Source organism: Ochotona princeps, chromosome 1 (genome assembly GCF_030435755.1).
Source record: "Ochotona princeps isolate mOchPri1 chromosome 1, mOchPri1.hap1, whole genome shotgun sequence".
Classification (NCBI taxonomy): Eukaryota; Metazoa; Chordata; class Mammalia; order Lagomorpha; family Ochotonidae; genus Ochotona; species Ochotona princeps.
In genome coordinates, this window is record NC_080832.1 from 50,767,983 (window position 1) to 50,793,482 (window position 25,500).

The 25,500-nt window shown below is 46.0% G+C and overlaps 1 protein-coding gene across 3 annotated transcripts in view; it reads left to right on the forward strand.

The window, feature by feature from the left end:
* The window catches only part of TRAF3IP2 (TRAF3 interacting protein 2), a 47,851-nt gene that overhangs the window by 14,408 nt on the left and 7,943 nt on the right, over nucleotides 1-25,500 (forward strand). For all 3 annotated transcript variants that reach the window (XM_058657849.1, XM_058657791.1, XM_058657900.1), the window contains 3 exons: nucleotides 12,754-12,946; nucleotides 17,107-17,255; nucleotides 19,513-19,601. In XM_058657849.1, coding sequence (XP_058513832.1) covers nucleotides 12,754-12,946; nucleotides 17,107-17,255; nucleotides 19,513-19,601 — 431 coding nt within the window. The remainder of the gene's footprint in view (nucleotides 1-12,753; nucleotides 12,947-17,106; nucleotides 17,256-19,512; nucleotides 19,602-25,500) is intronic.

A 25,500-nucleotide genomic window follows, 5' to 3' on the forward strand; every position in this document is an offset into this window, starting at 1 on the left:
CTATAGGGAAGGGGTAAGACTATTATGTCCATATTGTTTCCTTCATGTATCTGAGGTAAAGGGAGATATTCAGGGAGAAGCCCCACCCAGTTTCCCACCAACCCCAAGTCCCGGATGTGGGGCATGCTCTGAGATACTTGCTCAAGTGGTTTTGATAGTTCACCAGTTATGAATTGCTGTCAGTTTCACCACTCCAAGCACGATGAGGTCTTTGAAGAATCCACTGATTGACATAGTCCATCATAGAGTCTCCATTTGCCCAGTATTTTGCTGCCAACATACAGCTGAGGGGGTTGATTGACTTGTTCTGTCTTCTGTCTTTTCTTGGTTAGGGTTCTGAGTCCGGCTTTTCAATTGGGGAGATCCCCAAAGAAACTCTGAGGTATTCCCAGACCAGATTCTTGTGTGTTCTAGCAAGCACAGGGTCTGGCACAGTCCATCGCCCCAATCAGCTGGTGGTTGCAATTGCTGGGTTGGTTCTGTTTTCAGCCCCGACTTCCACTGGAACCAATGGGTGTTGCAGTCCAGCCTGGTTCTGCCCAGCACACACTCATCCCTCGCTTAAGCCAGTGGGAACTGCAGCCTAGTCAGAGCGACCCACAATAACCCCCACAAGGCCCATCCCCTACCCTGGTTTGCCAGTATGTGTAGCAGACTAGTCCAGTCTGTCCCACATCCCATTCGGCTCTCGTACATGTCAATGGGTATTGAAGCTTAGTTCTATCTAACCAGCTCCACTATCCAGCCCTCATGGCTGTTGTTGAGTGCCTCTCTGTCTAGCCACCCCTGCCCTCCTGTGGGAGTGGTAACCCAAGAGTGAGGAGCCCACTATTTCCCTCCCAGGTTGCTCTCACTCCCGGATTATGCACTCTCCAGATGGTTCTGTGATATGACTTGACAGAATTAGCCCCCAGTGCCAGCTTCTGCCAGCTGATGCTGCGGCTAAGCCCAAACAACTCTCACCCACTGTAATTTTTTTTTGCACCAGTAGGAATAATCAGCCCAGCCTGGCTTTTCCCTGATCTAGGCCACATGAGACACACACAGGTGTTGTAGCCCTGCTTAGTCTGGTCTGTCCCCATCTCAGCCCACGCTCTCCAGTGGGAGTAGCTGTCCAGCAAGGGCCCCCCCCCCCTTATTCCCCCTGCCGGCTCTGCCCCCTCTCTTCCTGGTTCTCACGTGTGTACTAGTTGGGTGCTGCGGTCACATCCAGTACAGGCAACCTCACCTTGGCATTCCATATTGTGCACTGGTTTTTGTTGCGACCAAACCTGGCTCGACCCACACTCTGTTCTGGTGATCGGATTTGCCAGTGGATGACGTGAACTGATTCAGCTTGGTCTGGCCCTGACCCATTCCAAATGTATGCCAGTGGGAAACTTTCCATGGCCTATTCTGGGTTGTTTCCTATCATGCTTCTTGCGCTAACCTGCAGGGACTGTGTCCTGCCAGAGGAGTTGCCCAGGCTCCTCCATCAGAACCCCTCCCAATGCCAGATTTTTCCCATAGCAGGAGGTCCATGAGCCAGCCCTACTCAGTTCACCTCCTGTCCTAGCAGGAACAGTGGCTTTTCTTGGCTGGCTTTCAACCCATTCTGGATCTTGCTGTTGGATGTTTCAGCCCAGCCATGGCTTGTCCATACCCACATATGGCTCACATATGGCTCAGTAGGGGTTGAGACCTAGCCTAGTCTGTCCCACATCTCCCCTGGTCCTCCAGAACACCAAATGGTATTGGGGTCTGACCCGGCCTGGTGCAGGGACAAGGAAATCTTAACTGGTACGTCAAACACTTTCCCTCATCTTTTTTTTTTTTAATAGCTTTTTGGGATCTAATTGACATGCTGTAAAGTCTGCCCTTGACACATTTTAATTATATGTTCAGACTTTACAGATACCACCAGCATTGGGTATAGATATATTTTTAAAGATGTATTTGTTTTTATTGGAAAGTCAAATTTACAGAGAGGAGAGACACAGAGAAAGATCTTCCATCTGCTGATCCACTCGCTAAGTGGCCACAATGGCTGCAGATTGAGCTGATCTGAAGCCAGGAGCCTCCTCCGGGTCTCAAGACCTTGCAGGTGCAGGGTCCCAAGACCTTGGGCTCTCCTCTACTGCTTTCCCAGGCCATAAGCAGGGGGCTGGATGGGAAGTGGAGCAGCCAGGACATGAACTGGTACCTGTATGGAATCCCAGTGCATGCAAGATGATGTAGGCATGGTGGCACAGAGGGTTAAGCCACTGCTTGGGTGCCTTCATGCTAAATTAAAGTGCATGGGATTAATCCATCCTCCAGTTCTGACTCAGCTTCCTACTGATGCCCACCCTGGGAAGCAGCAGAGGATGGCTCAAGTATTCAGCTCTTCATCACCAATGTGGGAGACATGGATGAGAGTTCCTGGCTCCTAACTTTGGCCTGAAACAGCCCCAGCTGTTGTGGACATTTGGAAAGTGAACCAGTAGAGGGAAATTCTCTCAGTCTCTTTCTCGCTCTGCATTTCAAAGAAACAAAAACAAACATATTGTGTTTAAAGCAGAGGGTGGAAGAATACAGCTTAAATGATACTTTGGTTGGAGGGTAGCATGGTGGTGTAATAGGTTAAACCACTGCCTACACAGCACCAATGTCCCATTTGGAAACAGTTCAAGATCCAGCTGTTCCACTTCCAATCTGACTCCCTGCCAATGCACCTGGGAAAGCAGCAGAGGATGGTCCAAGTCCTTGGGCACCTGCCACCCACATGGGAGACCGGTTGAAGCCCCTGGTTTCTTGACTGTGGCCTGGCCCAGCCCTAGCCATGGCAGCCATTTAGGAGAGTGAACTAGTGGATGGAAGATTTCTCTCTCTCTCTCTCTCTCTTTCTCTCTCTCTCTCTCTCTCTCTCTATCTCTATCTCTTTCTCTCTCAGATTTCAAACAAATCAGTTGTTTAACAACAGATGATTGGAAGACACAGGTAAGAATGTATGAGGTCAAGCGTGAGACCAGAATCTGGGGAGCAGCAGGACTTGGGGAGAGTTGGACATAGGGCTGGCAAGGGAAAAAGAGACGCTGGGGTTCTACCTGAGACTGACATGTTGGGTGACTGGAGGGTGTGGCCGCCACTACCTGCCCTGAGCACCCATCACAGGCCGGTTCCCTCAGGTGGGAATCCCTGAGAACCCAAGCTTGGCAGGCCTGGTGCTGGGTTTATTTCTCAGAGATTTCCAGGTCCAAAAGAGAGTCATTTGTGGAAACAATTCCACAAGCTACTTTTTAAACATTGTACCTCACTGAAAGCGAACCTTTCTGATCTTATAGTAATCTTTGGTTCCTTCTCCAACTGAAAGATGTCCAACAGTTCAGAAATGAAAAGGAAATGAATCCATGTATCTGTCACACCAAAAATACAATTCCTAATTAAGGACTTCACATATATACTTCTGTGGGCCCCTCCCACTCAGGTATTATGTAGAATGCAAAGTCAATTTCCAATGATGTTGGACGTAGCCTTCTTCCAGTATCATTTAAAAATGCTGCACGGCACGGCATCAGACATGGCCACTGAATTGTTGTTAAGCTGGTCTTTATTGTCAGTTACGATAGTCTGCAGTGTTCTGATCTGATAAGAAATACCGTGCATGTATGGGTGTTTTTGTCGGCATTTCTGAGGAACTTCTCAGATTAACGTGTAGAACCATGAATGCTTAGCTAAAGGCTGTGTGGTACTGAGTCCCAAGCAGTCGCCTTTCTCTGCTAACAGGAGGAAGCCTCCTCATCACAGAAAAGCCTTGACTCAATATTGTAACGAGGGCCCCAGCAAGATCTTCCTACTGGAAAGCATTTTTTCTGAAATGGCACTGTTAACAATCTAGTCTTTGCAGGTGAACTTAGCCCCTCAGGCCGGCACCTTGAAGAGACAAATGCTCCCCACCAGGAACTTCTCTCTCTAATAGCACTGAATCTGTTTCCCTTCTTCGTGTCGCTTTCCCCTTGCCCTCAGTGTTATTTCCTTCTATTGAAGTGGGGAGGGAGGGGACTGTCTAGATCCTGGGAAGGCGAAGCGGTGATGAAAGGCAGAGGGGGAGAGAGTTTTTCACAGAAGACAGGGATAATTCACAGGAGATTTACCAACAGCCAATATGCCCTCCAGTCTGGGTTCACAGCACTCTGCTGAGGATATGCAGGTTTTTAAAAATTGTTTACTTATTTGGGAAAGAGAAAGAAACAGAGAGACTGGGAAAAAGTCCATCCACTGATTCCCCTGCATTGATCAAGACTGTGTTAGTGCTGAAGACAGGAACTGGAATTCAATCCAAGTCTCCCACAAGAGTGGCAGGAACCCAGCCACTTGAGCCATCCCTGCTGCCTCCCAGGGTCTGCATTAGCAGGAAGTGGGAGTCAGGAACCAGAGCCAAGTATAGAACCCAGCACTACAATATGGGACAAAGATTTTTTAAAAAGATTTATTTTTATTTGAAAGGCAGATTTTACAGAGAGAGAAGGAGAAATTGGGGAGAGAAACAGAGAGATCTTCTATCCACTGGTTCATACCTCACATGGCCACAACTGAGCCAGAGCTGAGCTGATACAAAGCCAGGAACCAAGAGCCTCTTCCAGGTCTCCCATGTGGGTGCAGGGTCCGCTGCTTTCCCAGGCCACAAGCAGAGAGCTGCATGGGAACTGGAACAGCCAGGACATGAACCAGTGCCCATGTGGGATGCTGGTGCCATAGGGTGGAGGATTTGCATGCTGTGCCACCACGCAAGGATTTAATCACTAGGCCAAAAACTCAAACCCCAAAAGCGAAATTTCTTAAAGATCCCTTTTCCTTAATTAGGAGTGCCAAATCAAAACCTGAGAGACAACATTCGGCAGAGTTATTTAGAAGGGAATATTCTCATGCTCTCCTGGCAGGAGTATAAATTAGTACAATCTTCCAGAAGACAATCTCACATAATGATCCAGGAACACGGGAGCAAGGGTGCTGTGGGGAACGTTGTTGTATGTAAGCAAGAATGTGAACAACCACGATGCAAGACAGGGAGGTTCCAGGTAATGCCAGCAGCCCCACCTCGAGCTGGCCAACCTATGGCCTTCCCACTTCAGGACAGTATGAGAGCAAAATGCATTCAGCAAAGAACATTTGGATTTTGGACTCGAGCCTTTTCTGGGCTTGGTAATATACAGTGTGATTCTTATGAAACTGGGCGACTGCAGTGGCTCCCAACCAGGCAGCTCACAAGCTCAAACAACAGGTGTTCTAGTGTGCTGTGCCACCAACCTAGGGGCCTCAGCAGGCCAGGCCCACTAACTGCATTTTTACCTTTGATGTTCCCAACTTACGATAGGCCTACAGGGAGGGGACCCCACTGTAAACAGAGCATTATCTGCAATCCGTGGTTTATCTATACAATGGACCATGAGGTCCGTGTTCCATGGACTAGAAGACCGGGCACATTCTGACATAAAAAGATTGAGTTATAAACCAAGATGTCGTGTGGATTCTATCTATGTTTATTCTTAAAAACTGTATGTGTTTCTTTTTAAGATTTATAATTTTTATTGGAAAGCCCGATTTACATAGAGGAGAGACACAGTGAAAGATCTTCATCTGCTGGCTCATTCCCCATGCGGCCACAGTGGCTGGAGCTGAGCCAATTCAAAGCTAGGAGCTAGGAGCTTCCTCCGGGTCTTCCACATGGGTACCGCGTCCCAAGGCTTTGGACCGTCCTCTACTGCTTTCCCAGGCCACAAGCAGGGAGCTGGATGGGAAGTGGGATAGCCAGGATACAAACCAGTACCTATATGGAATCCTAGCACATGCAAGGCAAGGATTTAGCTTAGGCTATCATACTGCACCTGTGTTTTGTTTTGTTTTGTTTTAAAGATTTGTTTCTTTTTCTTAGAAAGGCAGAGTTACAGAGAGACAGAGAGGGCTTCCATTCACTGGTTCATACCCTCAAACAGCCATAACAGCAGGAACCAGGATTTTCCTCTAGTTCTCCCACATGGGTGCAGCCAAGGACTTGAGCTGTCTTCTGTTGGTTTCCCAGGCCATAAGCAGAGAGCTGGATCAAAAGCAGGCAAGCCAGAACATGAACTAGTGCCCCTATGGGATGCTGGCACCACAGGTTGATGCTTAGCCTACAATACCATGGAGCCCGCCCCCAAAAAGCTGTATGTGTTTATATATACATTTAATAGTCTGAAAGGGGGCTGGCATGATGACTCAATTGGCTAGTCCTCCACCTACAAATGCTAATATTCCATATAGGTACTGGTTCATGTCCCAGCTGCTGTACTTCCCTTTCAGCTCCCTGTCTGCCACCTGGGAAAGCAGAGGAGGACAGTTCAAAGCCTTGGGACCCTGCACCATGTGGGAGACCTGGGAGAAGTTCCTGGCTCCAAGCTTTGGATCAGCTCAGCTCTGGCTATTGGGGCTACTTGGGGAGTAAACCTGTGAATGGAAGATCTTTCTCTCTGTAAATCTGCCTTTTCAATAAAGCTGAATAAGTCTTAAAAATCTTTAAAAAAAGAAGAAGAAGAAGAAGTCTGGAAGGATCACCCCAGCTGTTAATAGTGATCATGAGGAAAGGGAGCAGGGAATCAAAAAGAGATGGGGATTTTTCCTTCTATCTTCATATGCTCCCATTAGTTTCTTTTCACAGCAAATGGGCATTGCTTCTATAATTAGAAAATAATGAAAAGCTGAAAATTTAGAAAGAAAAGCACAGGGAAAGGAGAGAGTATGGAAGGTGAGCTTGCTGTCCTTCAGCCTGCAGGTGTTTGTTGAGGGCATCCGGTCACAGGGAGAGGATGAGCAGGACTGCCCAGTGCCCTGAGTCTTTCTGCAGGGCACAGCGACTCCCCTCCTCTCACAGCAGTGGCTACCATGAAGGTGGGTGTGAGGACCCAATGAGTTCATGTATTAGAAGCCCTAGGAAAGCGGCTGGCTGGTAGTAAGCTCATAATACTCACAGTTCGTAGTTATGACTGTTAGTATTTAAGTGGATCCTGCAGCCCAGCCCTGCCAGGCGTGCTTCTCCTTGGAGATCCCTCTCCCAGGCACAGATTTTTCAGCATTCAGGGCAGGTGTACAAATGCTTAGTTTCATGTCAGGGCTATAACCGCGCTTAATTGCCAACAAAACCACTTCAAAAGAGCTGTTCACCTAAGGGATGCTCAAGCCTTTGGAAACCATGGCTACGTGGTCCTGCCTGACTTTAGCCGAGCCTGGCTTCCTTACATTAATGAGTGTATAAATAAATAATGATCACCATGCAAATGGCATAGCTTAGCTTTTTGCAAGTTAAAGCAAAAATGACTCTTGGCCACCTCTTTAATACAAAAAGGAAAAAAAAAGTTTCCAAAGAAGGTGAAAATGCGAAGAAACATGGCCTGTGTTTGTCCCTTACCTACCCCCGAGAGAAGTCAGCCTCTTACTGCCTCCAGAGGTTTTTCACCAGGATTCACCCCAGGGGAGATCAGGGCTGTGCAACCAAATGAAACCTCTGCGACAAGCCTATGGGGAAAGGGAACAGGAAGCATAGAGACTCCTCCTCTTACTGTCAGATTCTCACTTTCTGCATCCAGGAGATGGAATAAAATGAAGCTGTGGGTATGTGTGCCTACATTTACTCCTGTGGACCAAAAAAAAAAAAAAGCTTTGTATGCTAGAATGCTCGCACGATGAAATAAGCCAGATGGAAGAAATGATAGCAAAAGGAGTTGCCTTTCAGCAACCGCAGCTGCTTACAGCTGTATGAGTTCCCGTAACTGTTTGGCCATTTTGTTTCCTGGCTAAACTGATGACATTCTGAAGCACGATGTTTTTTTGACAACTTGGAAATCAGGTTTTATTTTCTCTCTCACAAAGCCTCTTAATACCATTCTTAATAAGGAAGAAAAATGTCGGATGCTTTCTCTGATAGATGGAAAACTCCTTTAGGGTTTGGGTTACAGATTCCAAGTGGCAAAAGCCCAGGAACATGAAAACTGTGTGTGCTCAAGCCAAGAGGGTCACAGAATTGACAAGTAACACCCAGCCCTGGGCACCCACTGAAGGATTCTGCAAGATTTTCATTTCTTGCTTTGTAGTTAACACTGCCTCAGAACTGACAAATCATTTGTCTATTACATCACCCACCTTCCCCTTCCACCTCCTTCCCAGTAAACTCATGATGGAATTTTAGGTACTGGGGGAAGAGTTCCCAAGGAAGCTATTTTTTGAGCAATGATTCTTGAGTAGGTGGCTCCAACACAGGCTGCCTAGCGTGGGTTTGTGTTTAAAAACAGACTCAAAAACTTTCTTTTCTCTGTGTATTGATTCTGAGTTACTCAAGGGAATTGTATTCCATTCACTTCTGTTCAGTGGGGTTCCTTGCTGTATATTTGACACAGAAATATTGGTTCAACGAACAAAAGAAATCTGTTCATTTCCTGAGAGAAGTAATCCTCATGAATTAGGCTTTACAATTTCCAACTTTGGAAAAGTCATCTCTAATTGTCAGAGAAAGAAAGAGGAGAGGCCATAGAATTTGGAAACAGAGCCTGTCCATTGATTTATCCTTGTATGCAACAAATACAATGATGTTTCCAAAAAGATCATAGACAGTGGAAATACAAGGCAAGTTAATTCTAATGCAAACATTTTTGAAATGCATGTTTAGTTTTTGGGTGGTTTTTTTTTTTTTTTTTTTTTGGTAATGTGCATTTTCCACAAATCTCTTGAAGATCCTTCTAACTGCCAAGCCTTCTGCTAGGTACTAGTATATGGTAGTGAATACAACCCCTATGGTCCTTGTCTTTGTGGATTTCACAGTCTACTAAGCAGACAGAAACGAAGTCGAAATAGGATAACAAAATGATAAGTCATAGGCGCTGCAAGGGAATACTCAGTTTTGGATGTTAATGGAGTGGCCAGAGAATGTCTGCCATCTGAGCTGAAACAGTCAAGGACACACGAGCTTGATTCCTTAAGATAACAAAGGCAAGGCAGGTGGGCCAGCAGAGAGATGTGCTAGAAGTGAAGGATGCAGAGGCTGAAGCAAGGTACTAGGATTCTGTCCTGAATCAAACACCTTCTTTAGGAAAACAAAACATTGAACTCAAGAATCCTGAATAAGAGGGCCCGGCGGCGTGGCCTAGCGGCTAAAGTCCTCGCCTTTAAAGCCCCGGGATCCCATATCGGTGCCGGTTCTAATCCCGGCAGCTCCACTTCCCATCCAGCTCCCTGCTTGTGGCCTGGGAAAGCAGTCGAGGACGGCCCAAAGCTTTGGGACCCTGCACCCGCGTGGGAGACCCGGAAGAGGTTCCAGGTTCCCGGCATCGGATTGGCGCGTACCGGCCCATTGAGGCTCACTTGGGGAGTGAAATATCGGATGGAAGATCTTCCTCTCTGTCTCTCCTCCTCTCTGTATATCCGGCTTTCCAATAATAATAAAATCTTTAAAAAAAAAAAAAAAAAAGAATCCTGAATAAGAAACCTAGATAGAACAAGGCTTGGCAGGCGTTGAGTGATTAATGAGTATTAACCATTTTTGTAAATAGAGTATCCAGCTGAACTGGCAAGTTTTGGTCGTAACAATGGGTCAGAGTAACCTGAGCATTGAAAAAAATACTCATTTACCTTATAAAAAGAGTTGATTTAGCAACTTTTCCATCATCAGCCAAATTCCAGACAAAACCAGTCAAAATCCACTTAGGAAAGGGAAAGCTTGATTTTGATTGATCCTCTGATAGTCAATATTTTTTGTTTCAAAAAATAAATGGACAGCATAGAGCACTGTATGGTCAGTACCCTAATTTTAAAAATCAATGAGGTGGATCATTGTCATCTGTTCACATAAGCTGTCTAGCTTTTGATCACAGGTGGCCATTGCAGAAATGAAAGTTCCAGATAATCAAACACTTATCCCACATGCTTTCATGATTTTAGTGATATGATTTGTTGCTATGAGACAAAAACATGCTGTGCAGAAAATAATCTGTTAGAAATCATATGACCTTGATTCAAAGGCTTTTGATTAACAGCCCTAACATCCGCTTTTTGGGAAAGAAACCCTATGATTAGAGCCTGGTAGTCCTTTTTAAAGCAAATAAAATATTATTAGCTAGTCATTAATGGATATGGAAAGTAAAATGGATCCAAACACTGAAAACTTCATCTGAATTACTTTCAGGCCACTCTTACCCTGTTGCAAAAGCTTTGACATTCCCTGACAATGTTTCTCTTCTTTTACCATGTTTTTTTTTTCCCCTCTGACTTCTGTAGGGAGACACTAGTAACACACCTTCCTGCATGCTACCATGGACATGGATGATGTGTAGACATCTCAGGAGACCCAGGTCCTGGCCACCACTTTGTGCAGTTCTAAGTGGCTTCCCTTCTCCGGGTGTACAGCTTATTTTATGATCATCTCCAGTCTTTATTCCTTCATCTATGGTACACTGAGTTTGTGGACATGATGGGGAATGGACATGGTCCCTGCTTCCACAGAGTCTAGTAGGGAAGGCAGCAAGAAGTTGGCAGAGAACAGTCATGCTTACTTACACAAACACATGGGTGATGAAGAAAATAGGGGGTTGGAGTAGGTAGTTGGATGAAGCTGGTGGATGGGTGAGCATCTTTGAACAGATGATGTTTGGCCTGAATTTACAACCATCTAGGATGGAAACATTCTGAGAAGGAAGTATGATGAATTCAGGGGTCCAGTGATGGAAGCAAGCTGGGCTCAAGATGAAGCTAAGATTGATAAGCCAGGGAGAGCATAGGAGACAGGATCAAGACAGGTGTGATCATGCTGAAGTTCTATGTGCTCTCTGAAGTTCAAGGGAAACACCATGAAAAATGGATGCATGGATTTCAAACTTGTTTGCAACAAAATAAATGTATCTCTTCATTGCTCTTTTCCACAAACTGTTGAAGTAATCCTCAGATATACAACCAGATTGTCAGTGTTCCACTTGTGCTTGGCTCCTCTGATGACTGCAGTGTCTTTGCCCTTCCTACCTAGAGCAGCAGAACTTACCTGATGCCCTGAAATGCCAGTCAGTGCTCTGGACCTTTTGGATTATGTCCAGCCTGCCCCCAGCTTGTCCCAGACCACAGGGGTCCCTGTGGGCCTGTCTCCTAAGTCTTGGCCTCCTTTGTTAGATCCTGGGCCAAGCCCAGCAGAAGCTTTTCTCCCCCTCTTGCCTTCCTTAGACCTGACTATTGTCATTCCCAAATTGAAGCAATAACAGTACAAGGCTCCTGGGTCACAGGTAGGACACAGCCTGGGTTGGAGTGGCATGCAGACTCACTAGAGGAAGCATGGCAGCTGGTGTCATGGTCAAATTGGACAAGGGATGAGCTGGCTTAGGCACATGGCCAGAGTCACTCAACCAAGTTTCCTGAACCCAGACAACGGGGTACCTGGAGACAGCCACACTGAACATGCTGATTATTAGTCTTCAGTTCTAAACTAGAGGCCAGTATACTCTTGGACACCCCTGCCCTTGAAAACTGATAGCTAACTGCTTCCTCAATCAAGATTAAAATTCTTGGCCTCATTCTCACCCTCCCCCCGCCGACCTTAGTTGATGATTCCTTGCTTGCTTCCTTGCCAGTTTTGCTTTGTTGTACATCTTCGCACGCCAACTTGCTCCTGACTTTTTATTGCTTTTATGTAACAGGCCAACTTGATTATCACATTTCCAATCAACAGTCTATGGCCATACCACCCTGAAAAAGCCCGATCTCATCCAATCAACAAAAAGGCTGGGAACAGTGAATTTATTTTGAAATGATCAGGTGCCTTTTGGTTCTACCTAGTCAGGGGTCCTCCTGCTTTCCCTGGGCAGGAGTAGCAGTGGCTTGGCGGGACTGCCTACTTGGCTCTGTTCAGACCCTTGATATTTCACATTCTGGTCCCCTTGAGGTTGGGCAGTGTTCTCAGTGCTAGAGCAGTGTCTCTGGCCCATTGCTGGGTTCCCAGCATTTGTCTTCTGGCATGAGTTCAGTCCTCTTTTCTCATTCAGTCAGGGAAGCTGACTTCGTTCTCTAGGCCTGCCTGGGACCCATTTGTTCTCATGTTACACTTTCACGGCCAGCCCTGGCTTCGTTCCAACTCTGCCCTCTTCAAACCTCCCTGATCCCAAGTGCATGTGACCTTTAGCAAAAGAGGACCAGGGGAGATCGAAGGCATTGCCAGCTCTTGGCTCCTTCCCACAGGGACGAGCCAAGTTTCCATCTATTTATCCTTTTAAGAAGAAATGGGGTGTGTGTGTGTGTGTGTGTGTGTGTGCGCTTGTGAGAGAGAGAGAATGTGTGTACACATCCCTTTGAGGGAGGAAAGGAGCAAGTGGTCATTCTCCATGTATCATGAAGATAATTTCTCAGCCTCAGGTTCTAGCCACTTGGAGAATTATAGTAGGAGTGGTGGTGTGAGCATGGTTCTTCGTGGTTGGACTCCTTCTAAGCCTCTTATTAAAATAAGAGCGTGGGTAGATATTTTTTAAAAGTTCTTTGAGTGTTCCAATTAGAATACCAAACTCGTGATTTCACATATGTTTTTATTTAGGAAGAAAAAAAATATATAGTAAGTGGATTTCATGAAAACTCTCAAGGATTAGTACAAAAATCTGGCAAGCATCACAGAGGTGGTACAAGAAATCTGGGCCCCTGAGCTGATAACAAAGACAAAAAGGTGCCCCAAGCTTGCCTCTCCTTCTGTGTGTGGAAGCCAGAGGCAACCTTCCTTCTGTTCTCTTTGTTGTCTCCCTACAGATGGCCATGACTGGCCTCCAGCAGTCTACCAGCAAGCGATCCAGCCAGCTCTACCTGGGCAGCCCCGGCTTGGAGCCAGTGGGAGAGGCCCACACCCTGTGCACAGGGTTGTTCCGAATTATCCCAGCCCCTGGGACCAAGAAGAGAGACCTGCACAAAGGAACTGCTCCTTCCCTGGGCCTCCATGCTATCAGTAAGTACTACAGCCCTTTACTTTAGACATCTGTAACGTGAAAAACGGGTTGTGTATACAACCAAGATGGCCTGAACTTCTCTGTAGGTCTGCTACAGAACATGCAAGCGAGGGTTTTTCAGATCAAATGGACACAGACACTGGGTGGCATAAAAATCCAGTAATGACCAGTTAAAATTCTTTTGAAGGAAAATCCCTTAGTTATACTTTCTTTTGCTTTCAGACCTAAACTTTGAGCCCATGGATTAGATTTTTCTTTTGGCCATCAATGACAATGATTCTTTGCAAGTTCTCTGTAGTTCTAGCTTCTGCTTCAACTTACTTCTGACTTCAAAATTTGGAATTCAATTAATTCTCGGTGGAAATTTAAAATAGCCAATGATGTTCTTTAGTAATGAAAGCATTCTTACACATTGAAGGGCATTGTTAGGTCTCTCCTACGCTTCTTGCAGATTCTTCATGACTTTATTTGCCTAACATCGTATGAATGCCATTTGTCATTGCTATTACACAATATCTGAAGCTACATACATTGTAAAGACAAGATGTTTACAAGGTGACTACATAAAGTTTGCGGGGAGTGGTCATTTAATTTAGGGAGTTAAGATCCAGGTATCCCATGTTAGAATACCTGGATTCAATAGCTGTCTGTGGCTCCTACTTTCTTTCATGTTCCTACCTCAATAGACCCTGAGAGGCAGCAGAAATGGCTCAAATAATTCAATTCCTGCCACCACTTGGGAGACCTGGATTGCGTGTCCTGGGTCCCTGCTCTCCCAGCTGGCTGGTGTGGACATTTCAGGAGTGACCCAGCAGATGGGAGCTCTCTTTGCCTCTTTCCCACTCCCATACATTCTTAAAAATAAGACTATAAATAAATAAAACTAAAAGTAGCTGATCTGATTGGACATCTTTCTAAAGAAAAAGTTTATAGAAAATGGCATGAAAAAATTATTATAGTACAAACGATTTTTGAAATCTATGCATGCCCGTATATGACTCACAGTTTGGAGGACTAGAGGGTTCAGATCCAGTAACTACATTCATTCAACCTGTGTTGAGCTTCCCTTGACTGTGTCACATCATGGTAGATACCCCACATGTGATGCAGGCTTATACAAGAGGGAGAGAGCTCCTGGTAAGACATGAGACAAGAATGGGAGACCAGGAGGGGCCAGGTTGGCTGTTTCACTTCCACCCTCTCCAGTCCTTCCTCCCCTGGGCAGTGCCTTCAGTGACAAAGGAGGCCATATCTCTTAAAGGTTCCACACCACCTCGGAACACCCACCACCCTGAGCACCAGGCTCCCAGCACATGAACTCCTGGGGGGCACACTCAAACCATAGCACCTCTTAGTCATTTTTCTCCTTGTTTGCTCTTTTGAGTCTTTTCTTTTAGTTGATGGATTTAAAGCATACTGGGAGAAGTCATGCAAGTAGAGCTTCCTCGTGGATGACAATGTTGGAAAGGAGATGAAACATTTGTACTTTCTCAGACACAACTTTTATACAGCACTCAAAGTCAAGGACACTGTTTTATAGAGCAGAATGAGATGTGAAGGCCTCAGTAAAGTGACATTTTTTTCTGAGGGACAGAAATTGGTCATTAGCTCAAAAATATTATTGAAAAACTAAAGTCCACATTATTAGCAATGGCAGAAAAGGCATGTGCCTGATTTCCCCATAGCTGGATAGTGTGCAGATGGACAGATCTCATTTTTCCAAAACAAAAATACATGGAGTCTAAAATATGGAATTACTCAAAACCTGACTTTATAGCAGCATAAACATGCTTACAGAAAAAAGTTTCCAAGACCCCAGAAAAAAAACAACATTTAAGCACCTTTAGGAAGTAAGTGTAGTGTCGACAGGGAAGGTAATAGTACTTTTCTGAAATAGTTTTAGATTTACAGAAGAATTGCAGAGACAGTACAGAGTAATTGGCTTTGTAACAACAAATTCAGCCTGCCGTGGTCTCTTGATTTACTTCATCATTTTAGGATAATGAAAAATGGGTTCAGGCACAGAAGCTAATTCTCTGCACACTGATCATTTCAAAGAAAATCTTAGTACAGGGTGTTTACCCTGTCATTAATCTGTATGATATTGTTTTTATATGATAGTTTTTTAATATGATCAAGGCATTAGCATTTCTCTATCAAATGAGACATCATCTTTGACAACAACCAAGCAACTCTGGGCCTGAAAGAATTTAGTGTGAAAGAATCAGGTATGAATCTACATTAGATGAAAACATATTTTATAGGAGTTATTTTCTCTGTAATAATAAAAATAATCGCCATAAACATTCATATTTTGGAAATGTAGTATAGTTGAGGTTCTGTGTAATTTTATTTTATTTCCCATTACATAAGACTTTCACAATTTTTTATTATCCTTGTGGGTAAGAAATGTGAACGCAAAAGCAATAATCTACAAAAATGGGGCATATGGATTTTATAATAAAAGCTTTTGAAAGTTATGCCATGAAACAATTTTAAGCAAATAGCAAACATCCGTGTTCTCACTACCTGGATTATTCGTCACTTTTGGAGAGGCAGAAACAGACAAAGAGAGCATGCACTCCCATTTGTGGATTCATGCTCTGGATACTCAAAACTGCCCAGATTAGGCTGGGTTGAAGCCAGGAACTGGGAACTGCATGCATGTTGGCAGGAAGCCGGTTACCTAACCCATACTGCTGCTTCACAAAGTGTTCAGGAGCCCAAGAGCCAATCAAGCACTTTGACATGGGATGTGGGTGTCTCCACTACTAGGTCAGCTGCAATCCTGCACTCTCTAGGTTTTGAAAATTTTAAAGTATAGTTACATATGGTTCAAAATTTTTTTAAGATTTTTTTTTTATTTGAAAGGCAGATTTGTAGAAAGGAGAGGCAGAGAGCTCTTTCATCACTGGTTCACTCCCCAAATGACTGCAACAGCTAGAATTAAGTCAATCAGAAGCCAAGAGCCAGGAGTTTCTTTATTGTCTTCCACATGGGTTCAGGGTCCCAAGGACTTGAGCCATCCTCCACTGCTTTCCCAAGCCACAAGCAGGGAGCTGGATGGGAAGTGGAGCAGCTGGAAATAGAACCAGTGCCCGTATAGGATGCTGGAGCCACAGCAGAGGATCGGCCTGTTGAGCCACTGTGTGAACCCCTGTTTCAGATCTTTTTTTAAGGGAATAAAGCATTAGAGATATGGTCTCACTGCAAGAGAAAACAGGATCGAGCAACTTCTGCTGTGTTCAGGAAGAGTTAATACGGGCCAGTGAATGCCTACAGAGAAGCCAGTCAGTTGGACTTCCAGGAACAATCCTGGAGCAACACGATAGACCAGGACTCCCTTCCCCACTCCTCTACCAGCCAGGTGCAGTGAGAAGGTGGATGACTGAGAAAGCCAACGCTGCGGCAGCCTTGGCAATGTCTGGACATATTCTGTGCCCAGCAGATCTGCCCTGGAAAAAGTGGGTGCCCATGCCCTGCCCTGCATGTCCGTGACCTCAGAAAGCCACACGCAAGGGGCAGGAGCACGCTCTCCATCCTCTCTGCCTCCCACACCTCGCACCTGGCCTGTCCATCTCAACACAGGAGTTTTGGGCAATACCAACAAAAGCCCAATCATTACACAGATGCTGTATCACAAGGTGGTGGCAGTTTCTTCACAAGCTCTTCAACATCTGTGAACAACATAGGTAATTTCAAGTCTGCATGGCCTGTTTCACCTCTTGATACCTAATGAAATGTTATCCATCATGAGATGAAAGTTATGTCCTTTTTTATCTGAATGACCCAAATAGTGTGTCCTCCCAGCCCTCCCCAACGTCATACTACTGTTGTGTTGGTGACCTTGTCTGCCCTGGGCATGAGACTTATTTTCCTAATTAGACAACCCTTGAATGGAGAAATCAGATCTGCATCCACACCCCAAACCCACCTACCCCGCTCCTCCATCCCAGCTCAGGACTTCACATGTGGCAGCCAGCTGAATCTGATTGATGGCAGCTCCCTGGAGCACCCCCTCTTTCCTTCTCTCTCGGTTGAGGAAGAGAGAGGGAAGAGAGAGAGAGAGCTTCCCGTGGTTCTTAGAACCGTTCTGTGTCCCTGAGGGTTTGCTTCTGTGAAAGATGTGCGTTTCCTGCCAATGTATGTGCCTTCGCAGGGACCAGCAGCCACACAGCCCACCGCCCCACCGAGCTGGGCTTCCCCAGGAGGCTCCCCAGGCTCCCGCCCCAGCTGCGCTGCCTCGACCCCCCAGCAACTCTCCAGCCAGAGGCACTCTGAGGACAAGCAATTTGCCGGAAGAGTTGCGTAAGTTGTTTGGCGAGGCTGTTTTCTCCCTCTTCTTGTCAGTCTGGAGTATGAGTGCTAACCCTTGACCTTAGAAAGGAAATGATTTTTTTTTCCTTCTTGCTTGAACAGTAGCCCGCAGTTTTGTAGGAATGTGTTCAGCGATTCCGACACTTCCAGAACAGCTCACAAACTGCTTAGCCCTAGATTTTCTTAAAGCTCATACTCCGACAGCAAATAACGCCAACGCTCTCCCTCTCTGCTAAGTGGCGCTTTCCAGGGGACTTGTCCCTGGGGAAATTGATGGGCTGTCAGTGTGGTATAGGACAGGGCCCTGGTGTCTCATCGTAAATTCGCGGCGGCCATCAAGAACGAGGTCATTTCCTGTAGGAATGAGCAATCTTGTTTGGAAAAAAAAATAGTCCTCACAGTCTCCATATTGCTTCACAACCACAAGCAAATGAAGCCTTTTATTTAAAGAAACATTCAGCTGTGTCAGGTGATGATTTTTCTTTTCCATGCTTACTGCCAGAACCAGAAATGTTGAAATATCACCAAAATGTTCTCCTATTAACGTCAGTCAGGATTGTTGGTTCCAGAAATCTTAAGGAAACAGCTACTACTTGTGGAACTATTATCAGTTGTGCTTGCTAAAGAGGCTCAGCTGGGTGTTGTTTTGTTTTGCTTCGTTTAACATGTATGTATTTGAAAGGCATAGTTACAGAGATAGTCGGGGAGAGATCACTACCCTGGTTCAATCCTGTAATGACCACAACAGCTAGAGCTTAGTCAGGTAGAAGTCAGGCATCTAGGATCCCATCTAAGTATCCAGTGGCATGGACACTTGGGCCATCATCTGTTGCTTTCCCAGGCCCACTAGCAGGGAGCCAGATCAGAAGTAAAGCAGCTAGGACTCAAACCTATGGCCAATGCCAGCATCACAGGCAGCGGCTTAACATACTATGCCACTGTGGCAGCTCAAGTGCTTCAAATGAGCCCTTCCCAAATCTGGAAGGCTCATCACACCAAACCAAACTTGAGATGAAGCCCTTTGCCACTGTCAACTCCTTTTGGGGAATCTGTAATCTGTAGTCCCATAAATTGCTAAAAGAACTAGTTTTTATGGCAATGCATCATTGCTGTTTTCATTTTTAAGAAATGTTCTGTCCAGACATCTTAAAATCTTATATATTTTCATTTTGAGCACTTCTGGAAAGCAGGTGCTGCCCCGGAAAGGATACAACCCTGCTGTCTGTCCACAGATTGGATGCCTAAAATCATGTGGGTAGAAACTAGATGAATATGGATAGGATAAGAAAGAGTCCTGCACCATCAATCACACTCCTTCCTGCTTCAGTGAGCTAATGTGATTATTAGGTGCACCCCTATGTTTGAGCCAATTCACTGATGTTCAGATGAATATACATGGGCTCACATTTGTTTGTTTTTCTCCAGCCCTTTTTTCTCCCCTCTATGCCCCAGTTGAGTCCTAAGAGATAACCCACTGGCCCACACACCCAGAGAATTCTTCCCCCCAGGGCACATGAACTTCTCTCAGGGGAAATCTGCCAGTCCTGATGGTCAAGCCTGTCCCAACGGTGCTGTCCACTGCTCTGACCTGGCCTGGGACCAGGTGAAGGAGCAATGTGATTGTGGGCAGCCCCAGGGGTGGGTGGGGGCACAGCTCTCCTTCAAGCACTGAGCTGAGCCCAGCCTCAGTCATCCCAAGCCTCCTGGCCTTTCTCCCCAAGGGAGGGGGTGGGAAGGGCTGTTGTTGACTTAGAGAGAGAGTTCAAGGTAGCCAGAGGACAACACTGGGAGATCAAAAGGACACAGCCTGGGTGGCCCCTAGCAAGTGTCGGCTTCCTGGCTTGCTGTGAGAGCACTCCTTGGGCAGCACGCCAAGTGTCTCTAAGAAACCAGAAGGCAGCTTGTGCTCGAAGGCCAGAGTTCCCAGCGGCAGCTTTTTTTTTTTTTTTTTTTTTTTTTTTTTGCTAATGCCCGTTATGGTCTCTCTGAAGGCCTGATCTGACCTTGACCTGCCCAGGCCTGCCAGATCCCTTCTTTGTCCCACTGGTTTCCATTGACCCTGAACAGTCTACAGAGTTCTCCAGACGCATCAGCCTACCCTGGCAGCAAGCACAAAACCCCAAGACCACCTTCACTCCAGAGATTCCTGTATCACTCTAGAAGAGCTGAAGACCTTGAGCAGAACTCAGAAGTAGTTAGGCTAGAATGATTCAACTTGTTTCTAATCCATGTGGACCATCTCTCTTAGGGAAAGTCTTTATCACTTATTCGATGGACACAGCAATGGAGGTGGTGAAGTTCGTGAACTTTCTGTTGGGCAATGGCTTCCAAACTGCAGTAAGTATTTTCCGTAAAGAGAAAATCCAACATGGAAAAGTGAGTACGATGCAACATGCAGGAACTACAGATAGCTGCTGATATTTTAAATGATCTTACTGGATTTCTTTGACTAGAGACCCTATCTCTATGGCTTTCAGTAACTTGCTAGATTATAAACCATCTAGTACCTCCAGCACTTTCTTCTCCCTGTGCTAAGTGTGCCTGAGAACCTCTGAACCAACAAGTGCAGTGGCCATGGTGACCACACCAGCAGCTGGCCCTGCACTCTTGCTGGACTTTGGCCCTTGGCCTGTTTTTTGATTCTTTTATCTATTTGAAAGTCAAAAACAAACAAAAAAAACAAGAAAGTCGAAGTTAGAAAGAGACAGAGACAAAGAGATTTTTCCATTCGCTGATTCATCCCCTGCTAGAGCTGGGCCAGGAGCCAGGAGCTTTATCCAGGTCCCAAATGGATAGCAGGGGCCCAAACACTTGGGTGGCCTTCAACCACTTTTCTTCTTTAAAGATTTTATTTTATTTTATTTTATTGGAAAGGCAAATATACAATGAGAAAGATCTCCCATCTGCTGATTCATTCATTCATTCAGCAGGAGCTAAGCTGATCTGAAGCCAGGAGCCTCCTCTAGGTCTCCTACGTGGGTGCAGGGTCCCAAGGCTTTGGGCTGTCCTCTACTGCTCTCCAAGGCCACAAACAAGGGACTTGATGGGAAGTGGAGCAGCCAGGACACAAACTGGCAGCCATATGGGATCCTGGCACATGTAAGATAAAGATGTAGCCACTAGGCTATCACGCTGGGCCCCTTCAGCCACTTTTCCTAGGTCATCAGCAGGGAGCGAGATGGAAAGTGGAGCAGTAGGGACAAAGAACCAGTGCCCATATGGGATGTTGGCATTGCAAGTGGCAGCTGTACTTGCTACACTACAAAAGCAACTCCTGCCTTTGCCTTTTCTTGCCACCCGTGCCCCCTTTGCTTGTGCCTCCTGAGATGCAGAAAGCTGCAGGTTTCCCCACAGGCACCTGTGCATATAACAAGAGTCTTTTGTTCTTCACAGGATTATGTAAAGTAATATCCAAGCAGCCTGGGTACCTCTGGTGTCCTACACACACACTTGCATGCCCCACGGATACTTCCAGGAAGGAAACAACGGGCCAGGTTTTCAGCTGGTCTGGTCTAGATCAAGGGGAGGCCACTCTAACCTAGCCCTGAAGAAATTGCAACAAGCCTTTTCTCCTCCCATCCCCCTGCAGCTCCTAGAAACAGCACAGCTCACAGCGTTGCAAGTTTTTCTTAGGATAAGTCAAATACCTCAGGACACTTCTCAAAGGACTGGCTTTTCTCAAATAATGGCATCTTTGCCTTCTCCCAGGTGCCTTCTGGGTATTCAGTGTCAGGGAGAGTAAGTGGAAAAACCTGAGCAACTTACCTATGACTAGAAATGTTGGAGGATAAAGAGGAATATTTTGCCAACAAAATGTCCATTTTTAATGTTACCCTAGCATTGTTTAGGTCGATTTTTTTATTTGAAGCATTCTCTATTGGTCACCACTTTTTACAAGGTTTACTTGTGTAAGCAAGAGAGAGGGAGAGAGAACTTTCCAAATGTTCACACCATCTGGGGCCAGACCAGGCTGAAGTCAGGGGCTTGGAACCCCATCCAAGACTTCCAGGAGGGTGGCAGGGGCTTGGCTGTCTGGGCCATCTTCTGCTTTCCCAGGCACATGAGCAGAGAACTGGATTAGAAGTGAAGCAGTCAGGACTTAAACTGGTGCCCATATGGAATGCCATTGTTGCAGGTGGCAGTCCAACACAGTATACCATAATGCCAGCCCCTCCTCTTTAATAAATGTTTCTAAATGGTAGTATTTGAAAGCCTTAAAAAAAACAAAGATGCAATTTATACAATCCAACCTCCTGGCTACATATATGGACTGATATTTCACTTTCTCATTTCTGCACTCAGAAAGCTCTATGGTAGCCATGACATAAAACCAAACAAGATTTATAACGCCAAGCTTTCTGTAAAGATTTCACTTTTCATCATTTTCCAAAGAAGCAAAACTGACTCCCCTATCCCCCGACAGAGGCAGGTGCAGAGAGAGCCCAGGCTTTGTTTACCTTACCAGTCAAGGGCTGTTTGGCAGAACTCAAATCTGTCGTCGCCCCACCTCACTCTGAAGTTGCACAGTGGGTGCAGTCTTGAAGCCCTAACCAGCTAAATTACTCCTGGTACCTCAAGAGCCCCTTAAGGGAATGAAACACTCAATGGGTGACTTGAAGGGACCTTAATAAAGGATCTGTTACAGAGCTTTTTGGGCAGATATTAGGGAATCCACAGAACTCTGCTGCAGGCAAAGGAGGTGTTCCTGGCTCCTATGCCTGCAGAGGCAAGGGCGCTGGGGGAGGTGTGGAAGGCCCATGGCTGCCACAGCATGCTGGTTGGTCAGTTCTGGAGCTCAGAAGCCGAACAGCAAGGGTTCAGCGAGGAACAGGGATGTCCTCCTAAGGCTTCCTTCTGTGGCTTGTATAGGTGGCTGTGTTCTTCACATGGTCTCTCCTCTATGTGCTCACATGACTGTGTCCTGATGTGTCCCACTGGGTCAGGGCCTACCCTAGGGACGCAATTTAGCTCCTACTGGCAACTATGTGGGGACTGTGGTAGTGATCTGGAGAAACGGAGCCTGTCTAGCACGTTGTCCCTCCCACCCTGTCCATCTCAGTCACAGGGAATAATTTAGATGGTGGGATGTTAACGGTTACCATGCAGGTTCTCTCTATGGTACATCATGTAGAGCCACTACCTGTGGCACTGGCATCCCATATGGGTGCCAGTTCGAGTTCCAGCTGCTCCACTTCCAATCCAGCTCCCTGTTTATGTGCCTGGGAAAGAAACTGAGGATGTCTCAAGTCCTTAGGCTCCTGCCACCCACATGGGAGACTCAGAAGATCCTGGCTTTAAATCAGCCCAGCCCTAGCCACCGCAGCCATTTGAGGACTGAACCAGCAGATGGAAGATCTCTGTCTCTCTGAGTGTGTAATTCTGCCTTTCAAATAAGTGGCAATAAACCTTTAAAAAACAATGCTTACTATAGATTGAGTGCTTATCTCATGACTGACAATAGGACCTGCTCCTCTCCTAGTCACTCATTTTAATCCCAAAAACTACCACAGCAGGAGGTTTGTGAACCATGTGTGACAAACAAAGGGAATAAGGCAGTTTCAGTGACATTTCCAAGGTCATGCAGGTGGTGCAGGTGGGTGTTAATAGAAGCAAAAACACCGCCTCTTGTCAGTTCTGCCACCTTATCTGTTGCAGGGTGCGAGCGAGATCACACCAGACATGTCTAAGGTTTATTAAGGAGTCTTTATTAACCAAGCTTGGTGATAATGGAGCACAGTAGAAATCACAAGTCCATACGGCAATCCAACCAATCATAATCCAACCAATCATAATCCCCAAACAAACAAATGGTCATCATCCTTAAGTCCATCCATTAAGCTGAAGACCTATGTCCCAGCTTCCCCAACAATATATGTTATCCTAAGAGACATGCAACAAATAACCTGGACACACTCACAAAGAACCTGGACTCACTTACAAAGCTGCAGACATTCACCTTTCCCTGGCCTCTCTGCCCACATTCTACTACTGCTAGGCCTCACCCCTCCTGGAACTCCAGATAGCACACAGACCAGAAACAACATTGTAATAACCATTGTCCCATCTAAGCAGCACACAGGGACCATGCTCAGGGAATTACCTGTACTGGGTCAGCCAAGAGTCAGGGTGCCAGAGTAGTGGAAGCACCTAGCCAGAAAGAGAGCCCCTGCTTCATGGACCTTTTTAAAGGGGCTTGTGAGGGGAGTGGTTACACGCAACACAATACCGTCCCCTCTCAGTTGATAGGTGAGTCACAGGTGGGCAGGAGTGAATACTTAAGTGTTGTGGGCTAAGGAGTTGATTAGTGCTCGTTAGGATGGACAGGAACAGGAACAGGGCTGGTAGCTAAAAATACCTAGACTAATTGGACTTCCAGTATCCTGGCTCATTTAGGATGTGGGGGAAGTGGTTGAGGATGCAGTTACTATTCCATTGCTGTAGGACCCACCTTTAGGACAGAGGTTGGGGGACCCAGCCAAATTTCATTTGTCCCCTTGTCAATGGGTGCTGGCTATCACAGGCTGCACCCCAACATATCATTCTCCTGACATATAACAGAACTCGGTTGCTCACACAGTCACAGAGAGCTGTGAATGCTTCCTTGAGCCCCATGTGGTCAATCTGGCCATCAAACATTTTTTTTTTTTTTAGGATTTATTTATTTTTATTGGAAAGGCAGATATACAGAGAGGAGGAGAGACAGAGAGGAATATCTTCCGTCTGCTGGTTCACTCCCCAAGCGGCCGTGATGGCTGGAGCTGAGCCAATCTGAAGCCAGGAGCCAGGAGCTCTTCCGGGTCTCCCACGTGGGTGCAGGGTCCTAAGGCTTTGGACCGTCCTCTATTGCTCTCCCAGGTCACAAGCAGGGAGCTGGATGGAAGCAGGGCCACCGGGATTAGAACCAGTGTCCATATGGGATCCTGGCTCGTGCAAGGCAAAGACTTTAACCACTATGCTATCGCGTTGGGCCCCATCAAACATTTTAAAACTAGGATCATCCAAACTGAAAGGCAAGTCATTGACTGGTTTCTGTTCTTTCATTAAGGCAACACCTGTTCAACCCTATGTTCAGTTGACAGTGTGGAAACTCAAGGCCGCTTTTTTCCCATAGGAAGCCTACAGTCAAGTTGAGGAGACAGGGTAGATTTAATCAGTAGATGAATGCTATGATTGCTTGTTAACTATCCATTAACACTGGGACGTGATGGAGTAGTTAGGTGAGACGAGGAAGAAGAGGAGTCGGTTCTGGCCTAGCCGGGCTTCCCAGGGCAGGGAGGTCTAAGCCACACTAACTAGGGAGTAGACCAGGTGCGTGTGCGAGGAAAGGCACATGCAACATGGGTGGCACAGAAAGTTTGCTGAAGTGCTCAACTTGACCTGATCTCCCCTCAACAGCAGAGTGACATCTTAGGACAATTAATTTAGGAGCAGTGCGGAAGAACCAAATTATACCTGCCAGAGGACACTCCCTGAGTCACCCATTCTAGTGTAAACTCTTCACGAGTGCCTGCACACACACACGCACGCACATATGCTACACATGCATATACATACATATACATATACACGCTCATACAAATACACATGCATTTTCATGTACATTCATGCACATATACAATACATATCAATGCATATTCACTTAAACATACACACCCCTGCATGCATTGTATGTGTCTTCATGCACACACCTCTCCCTCACATACACTCGTGGAAACACACACTCACTCACACATATGCATACACATACACATACATGTCCATTCACTCACAGATACATACATGTGCATTCACACACAAAGTCTGTGCTGCAGTACAAGCATGTGTTCAAGAAAGGCCTTCTGATTTGGGTTTGAACAGAGACAACAAATTGTTTTTTCCTCTTTGTCTACTCTTCCAAAGACTTGAAGGCCAACGTTAGATACCAGTCTTCTCAATGTCCAGGAGTCATACTTCTTAACTTTCCCTGTAAACCTTTTCCCCTGCCATCTCAGTAATTGTTTCTGCGACTCTTGCTTGGACCTGCTCCAAGTTTCATGCAATCTTTTTGAAAAGGATAGATCGAAACTGAACATAATACCCTCTTCATGATCTATCCCAGATCTGACATGCCACACATCCATTTGAGCCTTCCAGAAGTGTGTAAATGCCTTTTGAATTTTCAAACCACAGATACCCATCTGACATTGGAGGTATGTGGCTGGCTTACATCCAATGTGGCAGTGGTGTCCTGTATCCC